Source organism: Penicillium cataractarum (assembly GCF_028827025.1).
Source record: "Penicillium cataractarum strain IBT 29864 chromosome Unknown utg000002l, whole genome shotgun sequence".
In the NCBI taxonomy this organism is placed as follows: Eukaryota; Fungi; Ascomycota; class Eurotiomycetes; order Eurotiales; family Aspergillaceae; genus Penicillium; species Penicillium cataractarum.
In genome coordinates, this window is record NW_026622738.1 from 2,823,427 (window position 1) to 2,839,363 (window position 15,937).

Below are 15,937 nucleotides of genomic sequence, written 5' to 3' on the forward strand. Positions count from 1 at the left end.
AGATTGCCCAAGAAATTGCTCCGATTCCATTGCCAACACATGTTCCGGATCCAACGGAGGTCATCATTCTCCGACGGCGTTGTGATTCATCTCCGTCGGAGGAGAACTAGCACCAAAACAGATATAGAAGGGTGGTGGTCGATTATAAATGTGGAAGTTATCATAAACATCAACTTGTCTAAAATACTTCCAAGATAATTTCAGTTCACTCTTGAAATATGGCCCTCGTTACCCTTCTTGCGTCGCCATTGACTATCGCCATCGCCTTCCCCGTGTGGCTTGCCTTTTACTACATCATCCCATATTTCACATCGTATCGGTATCTCTCTTATGTCCCAGGACCGTTCATAGCCAAAATTAGCAACATCTGGGTTGGTCTCAGCGCTCGAAGAGGCCGAAAGTTCGCTGCTGTAGATTCAGCTCATCGCAAGTATGGCAAGGTCACCCGCATAGGATTCAACCATGTATCTATTGCAGATGAACGGGCTTTGAATGTTGTGTATGGCCATGGAAATGGGTTTCTGAAGGAGTAAGATGCTTACAAGACAACGTATACGGCAGATGATGCTGATGAAAGCATTTAGCCATTACTATGAAGCATTCATAGCCAAGACTCCTGGGATGTTCAACGTGCGCGACCGAGCAGAGCATACACGAAAGCGCAAGATTATATCGCATGCCTTTTCACCACGATCGGTCGCCGAATTTGAACCGCATATGGCAGCAAACTTGGAACGTTGGGTGAAACAACTCGATCGGATCGCCGCCTCTCGGTCATCTGACGGCTTCGGTCAATATAATGCCATGCCGTGGTTCAGTTACCTTGCATTTGACATAATCGGCGATTTGGCATTCGGATCCCCTTTCGGCATGGTTGATAAGGGAAAGGACGAGACGGAGTCACAGCTTGTCGTTGGGGGACCTATTACGTATACCCCAGCGGTGGACGTGCTCAACCGTCGAGGCGAAATCTCGTCAACATTAGGTCTTTTACCAAACTTACGTCCCGTTGCACGATATTTACCCGACCCATTCTTCACGAAGGGTGTCGCGGCCGTCGAGAATCTGACCGGCATTGCGGTCGCAGCGGTAGCATCCCGCTTAGACGCCGCCAAAAATGGCGTCGCAGACAACCGCAACGATATCCTGTCCCGTTTATTGCAAGCTAAAGATGCTAATGGCCAACCGATGGGGCGAACTGAACTCACAGCAGAGGCTCTCACTCAACTTATCGCCGGATCTGACACGATTTCCAACACAGCCTGTGCAGTCTTCTACTGGATTCTTCATGGAGAAAGGAGCGCACCGAATTCTATTCTTCCAAGGTTACGCCAAGAACTGGATGCCTCAATTGGGTCTGACGAAAGAATTGCCAGCTACTCTCAAGTCAAGGACTTGCCGTTCCTACGGCGCTGCATAGACGAGGGCATGCGGCTCCATTCTACTTCTGCAATTGGGCTTCCACGAATCGTTGCCGATGGCCCTGGTGTAGAGTTTGATGGTTTCTATTTCCCACCGGGCACTGTTTTATCTGTGCCCTCCTATACAATCCACCATATGTCAGAGATATGGGGAGATGACGTGGAAGAGTTCAAGCCCGATCGTTGGCTGAACTTGACTCCGAGACAGAAGCTTTGCTTCAATCCATTTTCATACGGACCGCGTGCCTGTGTTGGACAGAACGTTGCGATCATGGAGTTGCAATTGATTATCGGAACTTTGTTCCATCGGTATGATTTTACACTCTATCAACAGGCGCTAGAATCGCATGAAGGGTTCTCGAAGAAGCCGAAAGAATGTTACGCGGGCATTAAGTTGAGAAGCTAGGACGAAGGGCTCTACTGATATTGGAGAGCTAGATTTGGAATGACCTATTCAAGGATACTAATGAAATTTCACATCACGTTTGCAAAGAACATCTCTTCTAGAGACGGAAATTCTTGTTCCCAGTAGGCATCTTCCCAAGGTCTCGTTGTAGTTTCTTGAGGCAGAAGATACTGACCAATATTTTGTATCTCATTTGAAGTAAGTCGGCCTTGGTCAGGCTCCCCTGAAAGATGCTGTCGTACCGTATTGAGTGCCCAGCGACTGACTGGTTCGGCCTTGCCTCCACGCTGGATATGTGAGATGGCTCGGTCCATGAGCACAATTACCTCGCCGATATTGCCCACACATGCGACAAACTCGGCTAAAGTGACCATTGCAAATGAGCATAGCAAATTTTCATAACTCGGATGAACGTAGCTTGTCAACTCTGATAGTGATAAAAAGTATTCCAAAATCTTACGACTCTGGGAGATCGCGAATATTATGAATGGCGTATCGTTTTTGTCGTCTTCGCATGGCGACTCGCTCAGGTGCTGTAGTGTCTGACGCGCCAGTATAAGATACGCGCACGAGTAGGCAAATCGCAAGGGCTCAGAAGAGTCAAGGTCTATAGCAAAGATTTATGAACGATGAATCAACCTGCACATTATCAATTGACTCACTATATATCCCTTCTTGTGACTTGCGTAAATTATCTATCTCGGGCCAAGTCGGTTCCACAGTTTGTATGGAATTCGAGCTAGTGAGGCTCCAAAGCACTCTGTATAATTGAATGCCAGCGAGAACAAGCCCATCTCGTGCATTGTAGGACGGGAATTCAAGGACTTTGGCACATTGCTCAAGGTACTGTTCGGCAATGACAGGTGGGCGACCTGAGCCAACGGAAAATCTGCAATATCTGTCAGACTGAAATCTCTGGAACAGAGCGAGATCGGGAATAGCCTTAACGTACTGCAGTTGGCAGAGGCAAATCAAATTCCACGTACGAATTACCTCACGGGCTCTTTGCTTTTCCACGCCTTCGGTTGTAATCAGCAAATCATCAAATGGGGTGGTTAGCATAAGTTGCATTGCTGCTGTCCCACTCAGGAGCCAGGAATTGCCATGATCAGAGTCTCGCATGGGTCGAAGATCCCACATTGAAAATATCAGCATTGATTGGACAGTATCGAGGGAACTGTGAGAGACAAGATGCGATCGGCCTAGGAGCCCATGCACGTGGCGATACAGTGCGTAATGTGTTGGAGAGCCGTGCAAGGTAGAGTTGACGTGAAGGCCAGCAAGAACACAGGCACCGAATAGTAGCGGAGACCGCGCTCGTAAGTTTTCAGGGTCTGTAGTCATAAACAGCCATCGGTTGGACATGTTCGAAAATCTAGACATAGGATATTTAGCTAAATCCTTGATCGCGCTTGGAAGTGGGGATCGTCACCCTTTGAGGAGCTCGCGAGCCAGGTCGTCTGAAATTATCCCATTGATGATGATATCTTCAGAGACATCATAGATATCATACGACTGCTCTTGTATAGTAATGTTGTCTCTCAGTTCCTGAATAAGACTCATGGGAGCATCACGAGCGGTTCGTTCGGTTATCGACGAAGTTGGTGGACTTGGGGGCAATTCAGGACATCGTGTGTTGGTCGCGGCTTGTATCTGGCAAATAGAGGCCTCGAGTGCCAAGATTCTAGTTCACGAATGCCAGTTAGAAACTTTTACCAGATAATGTGAGAGTTGATTTTTATTTGAGAGGGCAGACCTGACATGACAGTCGCATTTCCTGCTGCTTCGGTCTTTTTTGACATCAACCGTGATATTTTGATTATTCATCGCCACGAGAAAGGAACATTCAAGTCTACCACAATCAGTGCATACGATCGAGATAGCGACACTAGAGAACATTTACGTACCGGAGAATATCGCAACGGTGGCACCGGTCACTACCGGGATGCAGCTCACATCGTGTTTTGAGCCGTCGGCAAGCCTCGCATGATCGTGCTTTGCTAGCTTTGTGCGATTTTGCTACGGAATTCTCGCCCTTTCTTCGTTTTGTAACATGGCTTACTGGTCGAGGCATGGAGAAGAGGAAAGGTTACGACTGGGAGATCGTTGCATCTGACTCGGCGCACGGAGATGCGGAGAAGGGCCTCTTTAACCCTTGTCTCACCGACCATCCCCCACTTTCGAGGACACCCACTCTATGCACATTTGAACCAATTGTACAGAGCCTATATACAGAATTACCCCAATATAGTGACGATAGATATGTGGACGATTGGGGCCTGGTATAGATGCCTACTTCTGCTCGTTTTCTACATGCTATATGTACTTGAACATCTTCCCGCCGTATCCCTTGCTTCTCCTTGATGCATAAACACTTCATTTAAAAACCACTATCTTGGTTTTAACATTATCTCTTTGTATCCGGCCTTTTAAACATGGAATATGCCAGTATGAGAGAGATCGCCATGGAAGCTTGCACTTACTATACCTTTCAAAGTATAGAGGGCATAACTGCCCGTACCTCGTTTATAGTTAACAGAAACCCCCACTTTTGAAAGTTTCTGCCTCATTGAATGATAAGGCTAATTAGCGTATCCAAATTGGATGGCGATGTAACGAATGAACATGAAGGTGACTGATGTAGGATTAATGATTAACAGAGTAGCGATCATTTCAACTCAAAGACGGGGATTGATTATGTGGACCAATAGTGGTCGATTCAATTCATGCCCTACACAATATTCAATGCCCATTACCTACTAAAAATGCATTTGGCTCTGTTGGCCGTTCGGATGCGATGCCAATACAAGAATCTCCCTCTTCGTGACCATGTACTGGTACCCTTAAACACTTCATTAGTTGATTGTCATGAAAGTAAGGGGTATTGATTATTCAATACTTGACCCATACGTAGCTGGTATATGAGGCTTGGATAAGAAGGTGCCTTGATAGATCAAGAAATTTGGGAAGAGCAAGGATAGCTACAAAGCCGATGTGAAGACTGATTAATGTGCTTTAGATAAGAGCCCAGCCCTATATTCCAGGGAGCGTTCTCTATGTTCATCCAGGCTCCTTGATGACTAGAGCGAAATCATTTTTCCGGTGAACCTCCAATATTCAAGATTGGGCAATTGTACCAGAGATGGAAAAGGTGAATTCGAAGTTCCGAAATTTATCCTTCGGGTTTCTGCAAATAAGGAGGTTCACCAGGAGTTGCGTTGGAAGAAACGATATTTTGTGTCCATTCTTCACTATATCATGAGGGAATATCTGACAGAAAAAAACAATTAAATACGTAAACGAAAGCAACTAGGCCACAACAACACTAGTATCACTGTACACCTATACATTATTGACTCCCTCTCCCACTAATGACGGGTCACATAAGGAATTAGACAACAAGATGAACAACAGAAAGGAAAGGGGAAAAAATGAACAAAAGAAATCCAAGCATGTACACTCTCGAACCAATATCTTCATGTCTTACAAGTGGGAGCATTCGAGACTGTCTGTGTGATGGTGGTCGAGGTTGTAGAAATAGTCTTGATGATCTTCGTCGATGTGAAGGTGATCTGGGAAGTAATTGTGACCGAAGGAGTTCTCGTATGGGTTACTGTCGTCCTCAGCTCGGATGGAATTCCAGATTCTGTGGATGTAATCCACTCTGTAATCACCGTGGTAGTTGGAGCTGGATGTATGGTGACTTCAGTTGTGCGAGTAGTTGTTTTCGGGGTTGATGTGTCTTCTGCTATCAGCGGAGACTCTTTCTTGCTCTTTGGAGGATTGTTAATCGTTGTCGTCCGAGTAATCGTGATATATTTGGTCGACCTTGGTACAGTGATGGTCGAAGTCGTGACATAGTCAGTCACTGTTGAGCGATGAGTGGAAGTGGTTGACGCGGTAGTGGATCGTGGTTTGAGCAATCCACGCTTTATCGGTTTCGATTCCGGGATGCAGCTGAGAGTCGTCGTTACAATTTTCGTGTCGGTTTGAGTTGATGTAAAGCTTGACACTATCGTTGTTACGTCCAACGATTTAGTCACAGTCGCGTTTCCAACCAGACTCGTCACGATAGCGTCCGTTGTCGATGGCGTGAGAAGAAGGCCCTGCTTGACTGTAGTCGTGATAAATTGAGTGACGGTAACTGTGGATTGCGGAACGGTCGTGGTGACTGTAACAAAAACGGTGGTCTCCTGCGGCTGTAGTAGAGGAATTGATGTTCCGGGAGTCAATGAGAACGACAAACTCCCCAGGTCCAGAACGACGATGATAACCGTGGTGGAGGTTACCGGGGGCCCTGTTATGGTGGTGTACGAGGTGGCTGAAACCGTTGTTGGGCTCGTGTCAGGGTCGGAGCCATTTGCTCCTCCACTCCCAGATCCAGATCCCGCATCGCTAGATGATCCGGATCCTCCACTAGAGCTCGACCCTGAGCCTGAGTCTGAGGCTCCACCGCTTCCGCTCCCGCTCGATGATCCTCCACTTGGAGAGGAAGATGTTCCCGAATCACCGTCAGCACTCGACCCTGAGCCAGAGGATGATCCGGTTGACCCATCGCCTGTTCCATCCCCAGATGACGAAGAGCCTGATCCACTGGTATCACTGCCTGTGGCCCCATTTCCATCACCGGTCGAGGATCCTCCTGAACTATTGTTCCCCGTCGTTCCCGAAGCATCAGTTCCAGACGCCCCTGAGCTAGAAGTTGAGCTCGAGCCCGAACCAGTACCAGTACCTGATCCCGACGTACCGGTGCTCCCTGGAGAGGTGCTACTGCCCGTTGAGCCTGAAGCCCCAGGCGACGAGCTGTTTCCGCCAGTGCTGGCCGTGCTGCTCGGAGAGGCTGTCCCCGGAGAGGTGCTGCTCGCAGGAGCACTACCCCCGGTTGACCCCGAAGCCCCAGGCGACGGGCTACTACCGCTAGTGTCGGCCGTACTCCCCGGAGACGTGCTGGTCGGAGACGTGCTACTCCCAGTTGACCCTGCGGCCCCAGGCGAGGGACTGGCCCCAGGCGAGGCGCCATTGGAGGTAGAGGATATACCGCTTCCACCTGTGACTGACGTACTACTCGAAGAGCCAGCCCCGGAACCTGTACCGCTTCCACCATTGCCGGAGGTATCACTCGATGACGAGCTGGCCCCCTCTGAGCTGCTTCCCAAGCCATCTCCGGATGTATCGCCCGATGAAGTTTCGCCTGAAGACGAGCTACCGCCAGCTGAAGTGTCCCCTGAAGATGTGCTGCTTGCATCCCCAGAGCTCGACGACCCGCCAGAACCGTCGCCTGAGCCTGTTGACCCTGAGCCCGACGAGCCTGAAGAACTAGAACCGGAACTAGAATCACCGCCAGTGCCTGAGCTTGTCGAGCCTGAGGAGCCTGAGCCAGAATCACCGCTAGTCCCTGACCCTGTTGATCCTGAACCCGTTGACCCTGACCCTGTTGATCCTGACCCTGTTGATCCGGAGCCAGTCGAACCTGAGCTGGTAGATCCTGGGCCTGACGAGCCAGAACCAGAATCATCACCACTCCCTGACCCTGCCGACCCTGATCCTGTCGATCCTGACTCTGTTGACCCTGCCCCAGAACCATCGCCTGACCCTGTTGACCCTGAGCCCGACGAGCCTGAAGAGCCAGAACCGGAACCAGAATCACCGCCAGTGCCTGAGCCTGTCGACCCTGACCCTGATCCTGTCGATCCTGACTCTGTTGACCCTGCCCCAGAACCATCGCCTGACCCTGTTGACCCTGAGCCCGACGAGCCTGAAGAGCCAGAACCGGAACCAGAATCACCGCCAGTGCCTGAGCCTGTCGACCCTGACCCTGAGGTCGCTGACCCAGACCCCGACGAACTCGAACCGGAAACATCACTCGACCCTGAATCACCTGAATTGCCAGAGTCATCGCCTGATCCTGATGAACCGGTACCATTGCCTGAACTTGAAGAGCTAGACCCCGACGAGCCAGTCCCTAGGGAACCACCAGTTTCGCCAGTAGCTGACGACCCACCAGTACCATCACCAGAGCTTGAAGAGCCTGAGTCAGGACCCGATGAGCCCGAATCATCGCCTGAGCCTGTTGACCCCGAGCCTGTTGATCCCGAACCTGTCGAACCTGAGCCTGTCGAGCCAGATCCAGAATCTTCGCCAGTCCCGGAGCCAGTCGATCCCGACCCTGTTGACCCTGACCCTGTTGACCCTGACCCTGACCCTGAGGAGCTAGAACCAGAATCATCGCTAGTCGATCCCGAGCCTGTCGAGCCTGAGCCCGACCCATCGCTTGACCCTGTTGATCCTGAGCCTGAATCATCGCCAGATCCTGTCGACCCTGAGCCAGAACCATCACCCGTCCCTGACCCTGTTGATCCTGAACCTGAATCATCGCCTGAGCCTGTCGACCCTGAGCCAGAATCACCGCTAGTCCCTGACCCTGTTGATCCAGAGCCTGTCGATCCAGAGCCAGAACCATCGCTTGACCCTGTTGATCCTGAACTAGAATCACCGCTAGTCCCTGAGCCTGTCGATCCTGAGCTTGTCGAGCCTGAGCTTGTCGAGCCTGAGCTTGTCGAGCCTGAGGAGCCTGAGCCAGAATCACCGCTAGTCCCTGACCCTGTTGATCCAGAACCCGTTGATCCAGAACCCGTTGATCCAGAACCCGTTGATCCAGAACCCGTTGATCCAGAACCCGTTGATCCAGAACCCGTTGATCCAGAACCCGTTGATCCAGAACCCGTTGATCCAGAACCCGTTGATCCAGAACCCGTTGATCCAGAACCCGTTGATCCAGAACCCGTTGATCCAGAACCCGTTGATCCAGAACCCGTTGATCCAGAACCCGTTGATCCAGAACCCGTTGATCCAGAACCCGTTGATCCAGAACCCGTTGATCCAGAACCCGTTGATCCAGAACCCGTTGATCCTGACCCTGTTGATCCTGAACCTGAATCATCGCCAGAACCTGTCGACCCTGAGCCAGAATCACCGCTAGTCCCTGAGCCTGTTGATCCTGATCCTGAATCATCGCCAGAACCTGTCGACCCTGAGCCAGAATCACCGCTAGTCTCTGACCCTGTCGATCCAGAACCTGTCGATCCAGAACCTGTCGATCCAGAGCCAGAACCATCGCCTGAGCCTGTTGATCCCGAGCCTGTCGAGCCTGATCCCGTTGATCCTGAGCCCGTTGACCCCGACCCAGAATCATCGCCAGAACCTGTCGACCCTGAGCCAGAACCATCGCCTGAGCCTGTTGATCCCGAGCCTGTCGATCCTGATCCCGTTGACCCCGACCCAGAATCATCGCCAGAACCTGTCGATCCCGAGCCTGTCGATCCTGAGCCTGTCGAGCCAGGTCCTGCTGATCCAGCACCACTACCTGAATCAGAACCCGATGTTCCTGAACCATCGCTTGAGCTTGATGAGCCTGATCCTGACGAGTTAGAGCCTGAATCATCGCCTGAGCCTGTCGAGCCTGAGCCCGACCCATCGCTTGACCCTGTTGATTCTGAACCAGAATCACCGCTAGTCCCTGAGCCTGTTGATGCTGAGCCTGAATCATCGCCAGAACCTGTCGACCCTGAGCCAGAACCATCGCCTGAGCCTGTCGACCCTGAGCCTGTCGACCCTGAGCCTGTCGATCCTGACCCTGTTGACCCTGAGCCCGTTGATCCTGACCCTGTCGAGCCAGGTCCTGCTGATCCAGCACCACTACCTGAATCAGAACCCGATGTTCCTGAACCATCGCTTGAGCTTGATGAGCCTGACCCTGACGAGTTAGAGCCAGAACCATCGTCTGAGCCCGTTGATCCAGAGCTAGTTGATCCTGAGCCTGTCGAGCCAGAACCTGAATCATCGCCTAGGCCCGTCGAACCTGACCCTGTGGAACCAGCACCAGCACTATCACCGGAGCTTGATGAACCCGAGCCATCATCTGACCCTGATGTACCTGACCCTGACGATCCTGATGAACCATCCCCAGTCCCTGAGCCTGTCGATACCGAGCCTGACGACCCTGTGCTTGTCGAGCCTGATCCTGTTGAGCCAGTACCGTCATCGCCTGAGCCGTTCCCTGACCCTGAAGATGCTGATCCTGAAGACCCAGTACCGTCATCGCCTGAGCTATTGGCTGATCCTGAAGAGCCCGAGCCATCGCTTGACCCTGAAGAGCCAGTACCATCTTCTGAGCTTGACGAACCTGTCCCTGAAGAACCTGTCCCATCGTCTGCGTCTGCGCCTGAGCCGTCCCCATTATTGCCAGGACCTGATCCATTTCCAGCACCTGAGCCAGTGACCGAACCCGAGTTTCCATCCCCATCTCCAGTCGATGAACCCCCTCCGGAACTCGCATCGGCGCTTTCAATGGCGGCTAGAACAGCAGGGTCAATCCAGGTCGTGTCCGAGTTTCCATCAGCGACGATTGCGCTGATAGACACTGAAGATAGGCTTGAAGTCTCGAGGTAAGAAACGAACCCGGACCTAGCATCCTGGTTGTTGAGGTAGGCGCCAGCGCCCGTCGTATCGTATTCACCAAAAAGATTGGCGTCATTTTGAGTTCTGCTGTCTATCTTAACTCCACTGGGCGCAATGAGGGCTCCCAAGGCAGAATCCCGGTAGACCACAACGGCTCCTGGTCCAGCAGCTGCCGCGAGGTAGACATTGTCGTTGTTCACTCCTGGCTTCTGGGAGACTCTGGATCGATCAATCGCCACCGTAGACTTTCCGTTCGACGTCGGTCCTTCGACATATACAACCACGGCGGAGCTTCCGGTAGGTACGATGACTGTGTTGAAAATGTAGATATCCCCCGATCCTTCAATCAAATTTGTCGGTGCCTCAATATAGCTGTTTGCAATCACGGCCAGGACTTGGTTCGCACTGATAGCCGAGTCACCAGATGATATGAATTGGCATTGATAAAACCCAAGATCCGTTCCTTTGAGAATTGCCGCGCTTCCAGATGATCCAGTGTTTACAAATTTGACATTTTTAACTGTCAATCCTGCAAGATTGGCGGAAATGGTGAGGGCAGTTCCGTCGCTCGAGACAACCACCTCGTTTTGGGTATAGTCGTATTCGTTTTTGGTTTCCGCAACGATAGTGACCGATGGTGTAGATTCGATGGTGATAGCTGGATACGTGCCGCTGAGGACTGTTACAGTCGGTATATCCTTTCCTTGGGCATATGAGATCGCATCACCGATGGCTGTGAACTGGCCGCTGCCGTCTGGCGCAACCGTAACGGCGGGTGCTGTAGCTGGTCCATATCAGTATTGATAATTCCTCGTCCTGGCTTCTCAATAAATCATACTAGTAGAGGTTCCATCCGTTGTCTTAGTGATATAAACCGTGCTCGAACAGGTTCCCGATGCATCTGCTGCCGCCGCCGCCAGCCCGGCCAGATACAATATCGACACAATCCTCATGCTTGATGAGCATTGTCGCATGGGTGAACCGGAGAATATGGCTAGACTAAGAGGTAAAGCGTCGTTGATATCATGAGGCAGTAGCATCAATATCTCGAAATCTCAAGTATACAAGGAATGTGAGCCCAGGTGGCCATCCCGTTGCGCATTCCACAGCCACCACTCCACGTCGGGAATCCTTGGCCTATCTCCATCCAGGCAAGCGGGCTCACAGCTTCAGTATTCTGAGACCGCGATAACGCGACATGATCCAGGTTTGACAAAAACTTATCCGCTTTCGTGTTTAATTCATGACTCTCTAGTGTGTCTATTTCTACGCTAGATATTCTCCTATTCATGAAGCTTTACCTTCCTGAGTTCTGATGTTATTGAGATGAGCTGTAGCAGTGTTTCAAATCAGAATGACTTACCAATCATGAATTTATTATGCACTTTTATCCAAGAGCTATTCTGCTCAACCGATTAAACTCGATTTGATGCTGTGATTCGCGGATCGATCACATCGAGGCCGCACCCTCCTGGTGTAGTACCCACCATAGACCCACATGGGGGATATTCCATAATCTTAAACAGCGGGAGAATACCGTAGTTCCAGGTACCTGGAAACCATGATCGAGAATGCCACTCATGTTCTGAAATCAGTATGAGGGTAATATTTCCGGAGGATGAACTCAATTCCGTCCAACGCCCATGCATACTGTTTATGTGAGATCAGATGGTCTGAGCTCCATACCATAAAGACGATAGAAGAAATTTCATCCTCATGTTTGAGGCTACAGTTGGAATTGGGCCTGGGAATACCCTCACATTATTCATTAATCGGAGGTCACTTATGGCCCCTAATCCCTCTTTGTTGTTTATGTTATTCAGTTCTCTTCAAATTGAAATGTTGAGCTTACATTTTCGGCTCAGCATAGCAAACGTCGGAGAATCCAAAACTCCTTTGAGAACAATGTTTTGCCAGAATTCCAGCTCTCCCACCATTAAGAGCAACCTGAGTAAGTGGCTTCGCCTCTTTGGAGAAATTTTAGCTTTCTGTCGTCATGAGATCAACACGGTTGTCAATCCGGCTGGCTGCCGAAGAAGTTGTGTCCAAATCTAAAGTTTTGATTCCTCGTGGAAATGACAACAAAAGTCCGGTCCATAATGCTGGTTTCTATCACGCGGGGCAAGGACATCTATGAAACATGATCTTCAATCATTCTGCTCGGTGGTATCCAAGTCCTGTACTACAGTCAAATCAGATCGGTTGAATGATAGGTCTTGTCCGGAACAGTAATGTTCTTGTCCGACAATAAAATTGAGTCATAGAAGAGGGAAGTACGCTCTTATTGATTGAATAAATGCTACCCAGACAGCAAAGACATCGTCGAAGGGGATGCTTGAATTATTGAAACATTCGTCTCTTCCATCTTGTTGACAAATACTGTGCTCCGATTTCAAGTCATTCGTCATTACTAGACTCGTACTCGTAAACAAGTTGCATTCTTCGGAGGCTGAGGAACTCTAATCATCGTTTAGGTAAACTTTTATGCGCACAATTATTCAGTTCCCATCATTACCATACAAGGTTAGACCAATTATTGGTCCGACAGACTCCTAGCCTTTGAGAGACTCTCATAAGCTTGTCCCAGTAAAAGCTACTCTACCAGCTAAATATCATGGTTATATATGGGCTTCTGGCTTCTATCATCTCGAGAACAAATAAACTCTTACCACGGCCTATTCTTGGCCGTAATTTCGAGTAAATTCAAAGCTACCTACGCGGCTCGGAGGTATGGTGCGGTGTATAATCAATCACAGGCTCTCCAGAAGAAAGACCGACGTTGAACATCTAGAATAGGCAAATCAAGTAATGGAAACCATGGTAATTAATCTCCCTGCCTTGTATCTAGGTATAGTCACTGCTAGGAAACGTTCCGACTGTAAGAGCAACCTTGGGATATATATCTCCACCATTAGCTGCTCCTCGTAGTTCCTAAGCCACATCTTATCAGTTCAAAGGCCAAGGCTCAAAGGCTGATTTAAACAAAGGTTGAATGGTATTCCATAAGGGCTTTTTCTAGGGACATTATCAAGGAGGCTTATCGACCAGTAAGGTTGGAAGCAAGGAGGGAACGTGGGGCTAATCTAGTCGTGGAAAGCCCAAATAGTTAGAACCAGAGAGTGACTCATTATCAAGACCCATAATCTCTACCCTAGGGTAGTTATCTAGGCCTTGCCGATCAGAACATTAACATTCAAAACAAGGAGGTGGTCCCTACCGGTTCACCACAACTTGAGAAAACATCTTCTGCTCGACACTGCTTCCAGATTGACAGTGATAAACCTGACAATATATCCATAAACAGAACAGTGATGCAACAGTAAAGGCAATACTTGGGATATATGACTGTAAGCAATACCCTCTTGTTTGGTTGTAGACGGGAACAGCACAGCGACGAGTGTAGACCCATTGAAGACGGGGGAATTTTGTCAAGAAGATATAGGCCGAGTCCACGGATGCCGTGGTTTTGAAAGTAAATGCTCTACAGGTGGCCTCCGTGAGTTTCAACCTCCGACAAGACTTGAAAATTGTCTTATCAGTACCTGACTGAAGTATCTCCAAAGATGATTGGTGCGCGAGTGATCAGCAAGGATAATTTGGAACGAGTTTAAACCCCTCTTTCAAAAGAGAGTTAATTTCTCTGTATATAGATTCAGTTATTAGAAGCTTCACTAAATAATTCTAGTACAAAGACTAGGCCACTCTGCAATTATACGGAGCGGATAACGAGCGGTCGGCGGTCGGCTACCAGCGCCCCAAAGTGACGTGAAGATGCCGACGCCAACCGAGCCCTCTCCGCGTTGCCTTCTCCATATTTCCCCAGAACCCCAAATCTGCCACTCGGTCTTTGAAAGGAGATGATTTCTTTACTCTGTCAACACCCAAACAATGTCATCTAGAGCTCTTCTTCAGCGCTCATGGCGAGCAACTCGCAACGGCCCCAGGGCTGTGACGCCCCTCCTCACATACCCTGCTCGGCGATGGGGCAGTTCCATCTCACAAAGACCGGGCTCGGATCGGTGAGTCTCTCGTCGGAATTCTTTTAAGGATATCCATTGACATCAGATTGCATATAGGGTGCTCTTCCCCGGTGCCGTTAACAGCAAGTTTACTACCGAAATGTCGTTCCTCAAAGCCTCCGATCTGCCCGCAATCCCTACATATCGAGTAATCGACTCTGATGGCGAGTTGGTTGATAAATCAAGAGGACCCCCTGATGTCTCCAATGAGGAGGTTCTGACATGGTATAAGAATATGTTGACTGGTATGCATTTTGGAACTCCCAGATGGAGCGCAGCTGATTGGCGATAGTGAGCATCATGGATGTGGTTATGTTCGAGGCACAACGCCAGGGACGACTGAGCTTCTATATGGTATGATCGCGGCGATAAGGAGATATCGAAGATTCACACGCTGATCTTGAAGGATAGGTCTCGGCTGGTGAAGAAGGTATCGCAGTCGGTTCCGCCGCGGCTCTCACTCCAGATGATGTAGTGTTCGCCCAATACCGCGAAGCCGGCGTTTTCCAACAACGAGGATTTACTTTGAAAAACTTTATGGGCCAGTTATTTGCCAATTGCAACGACACGGGTAAAGGGCGTAATATGCCCGTTCACTACGGCCAGAACTATCCTCGCATGGTGAGGTCAGCCCGGAAGTCCTTTTTTTTTTTTTTCAAGACTTCGATGCTAACCACCCGAAGCACACAATTTCATCACCTTTGGCCACTCAAATTCCCCAAGCCGCTGGTGCCGCTTATGCCCTGAAAATGCAGGATCTACAGGATCCCAACCGAGACCCTCGTATCGTTGCCTGTTACTTTGGCGAGGGCGCTGCCAGTGAAGGTGATTTCCATGCAGCACTCAATATTGCCGCCACGCGATCATGCCCCGTTGTATTTGTGTGCCGGAACAATGGATTCGCTATCTCCACGCCAACCCTTGAGCAATACCGCGGTGATGGAATTGCCAGCCGTGGTGTAGGCTACGGCATTGACACGATTCGAGTCGACGGTAATGACGTGTTTGCCGTCAATGAGGCTATGAAGGAAGCCCGCCGGCGAGCCTTGAGCGATGGTGGACGACCCGTCCTAATTGAGGCGATGAGCTACCGCGTTTCACACCACAGCACGAGCGATGACAGCTTTGCATACCGTGCGCGAGTCGAAGTCGAGGACTGGAAGCGTCGCGACAACCCCATTATTCGGCTTCGCAAGTGGCTGGAGAACAAGGGGCTGTGGAACGAGGACATGGAACAAGAAACTCGGGATTCTATGCGCAAAGCCGTGTTGAAAGAGTTCAGTGAAGCCGAGCGTGAAAAGAAGCCACCTCTCCGAGAAGCCTTTACAGATGTTTATGAAGAATTGACGGAAGAAGCTAAGGAGCAGATGAAAGAGCTCAAGCGAATCCTGGAAACATATCCGGACGAGTATGATCTACGGCCTTACAAGGATGGAGCTAAGGGACTGGATTAGACATTAGATGCCTGGAGGTCGGTTCTTTGTCATGTTTCTAGAGAGGATTAAATGAATAATGCAAGATCCTTATACAAATAAGTCAGATGCATAAGGAAATGATAGCTCTAATTGATTAGAATATGCCTTTCGTACTGTCTCTGAAAGATGCACGTGACCTCGTGCAGCGATGTGCAAATA

General features: G+C 49.8%; 4 protein-coding genes across 4 annotated transcripts; 2 read left to right on the top strand and 2 right to left on the bottom strand.

The window, feature by feature from the left end:
• Positions 1-218: 218 nt before the first annotated feature.
• On the top strand, positions 219-1,827 carry N7496_003102 (cytochrome P450; the record flags this gene model as incomplete). Its single annotated transcript, XM_056696033.1, has 2 exons — positions 219-529; positions 585-1,827. 2 exons carry the CDS (start codon positions 219-221, stop codon positions 1,825-1,827), a joined length of 1,554 nt encoding a protein of 517 aa, XP_056558245.1.
• A 68-nt stretch (positions 1,828-1,895) lies between these two features.
• N7496_003103 (fungal specific transcription factor domain-containing protein) lies at positions 1,896-3,390 on the bottom strand (the record flags this gene model as incomplete). The annotated part of the gene is made up of 4 exons (XM_056696034.1): positions 1,896-2,434; positions 2,490-2,716; positions 2,780-3,202; positions 3,260-3,390. 4 exons carry the CDS (start codon positions 3,388-3,390, stop codon positions 1,896-1,898), a joined length of 1,320 nt encoding a protein of 439 aa, XP_056558246.1.
• Positions 3,391-5,303: 1,913 nt separating this feature from the next.
• N7496_003104 (uncharacterized protein) lies at positions 5,304-11,250 on the bottom strand (the record flags this gene model as incomplete). The annotated part of the gene is given in 9 exon segments (XM_056696035.1): positions 5,304-5,998; positions 6,074-6,124; positions 6,142-6,304; positions 7,841-8,029; positions 9,125-9,190; positions 9,335-9,670; positions 9,863-9,904; positions 10,188-11,068; positions 11,160-11,250. The coding sequence occupies 9 exon segments, from the start codon at positions 11,248-11,250 to the stop codon at positions 5,304-5,306; spliced, it is 2,514 nt and encodes an 837-aa protein (XP_056558247.1).
• Positions 11,251-14,172: 2,922 nt separating this feature from the next.
• Positions 14,173-15,757, top strand: N7496_003105 (thiamine pyrophosphate-dependent dehydrogenase E1 component subunit alpha; the record flags this gene model as incomplete). Its single annotated transcript, XM_056696036.1, has 5 exons — positions 14,173-14,303; positions 14,361-14,548; positions 14,596-14,657; positions 14,715-14,924; positions 14,987-15,757. The coding sequence occupies 5 exons, from the start codon at positions 14,173-14,175 to the stop codon at positions 15,755-15,757; spliced, it is 1,362 nt and encodes a 453-aa protein (XP_056558248.1).
• Between the last annotated feature and the right edge of the window lie 180 nt (positions 15,758-15,937).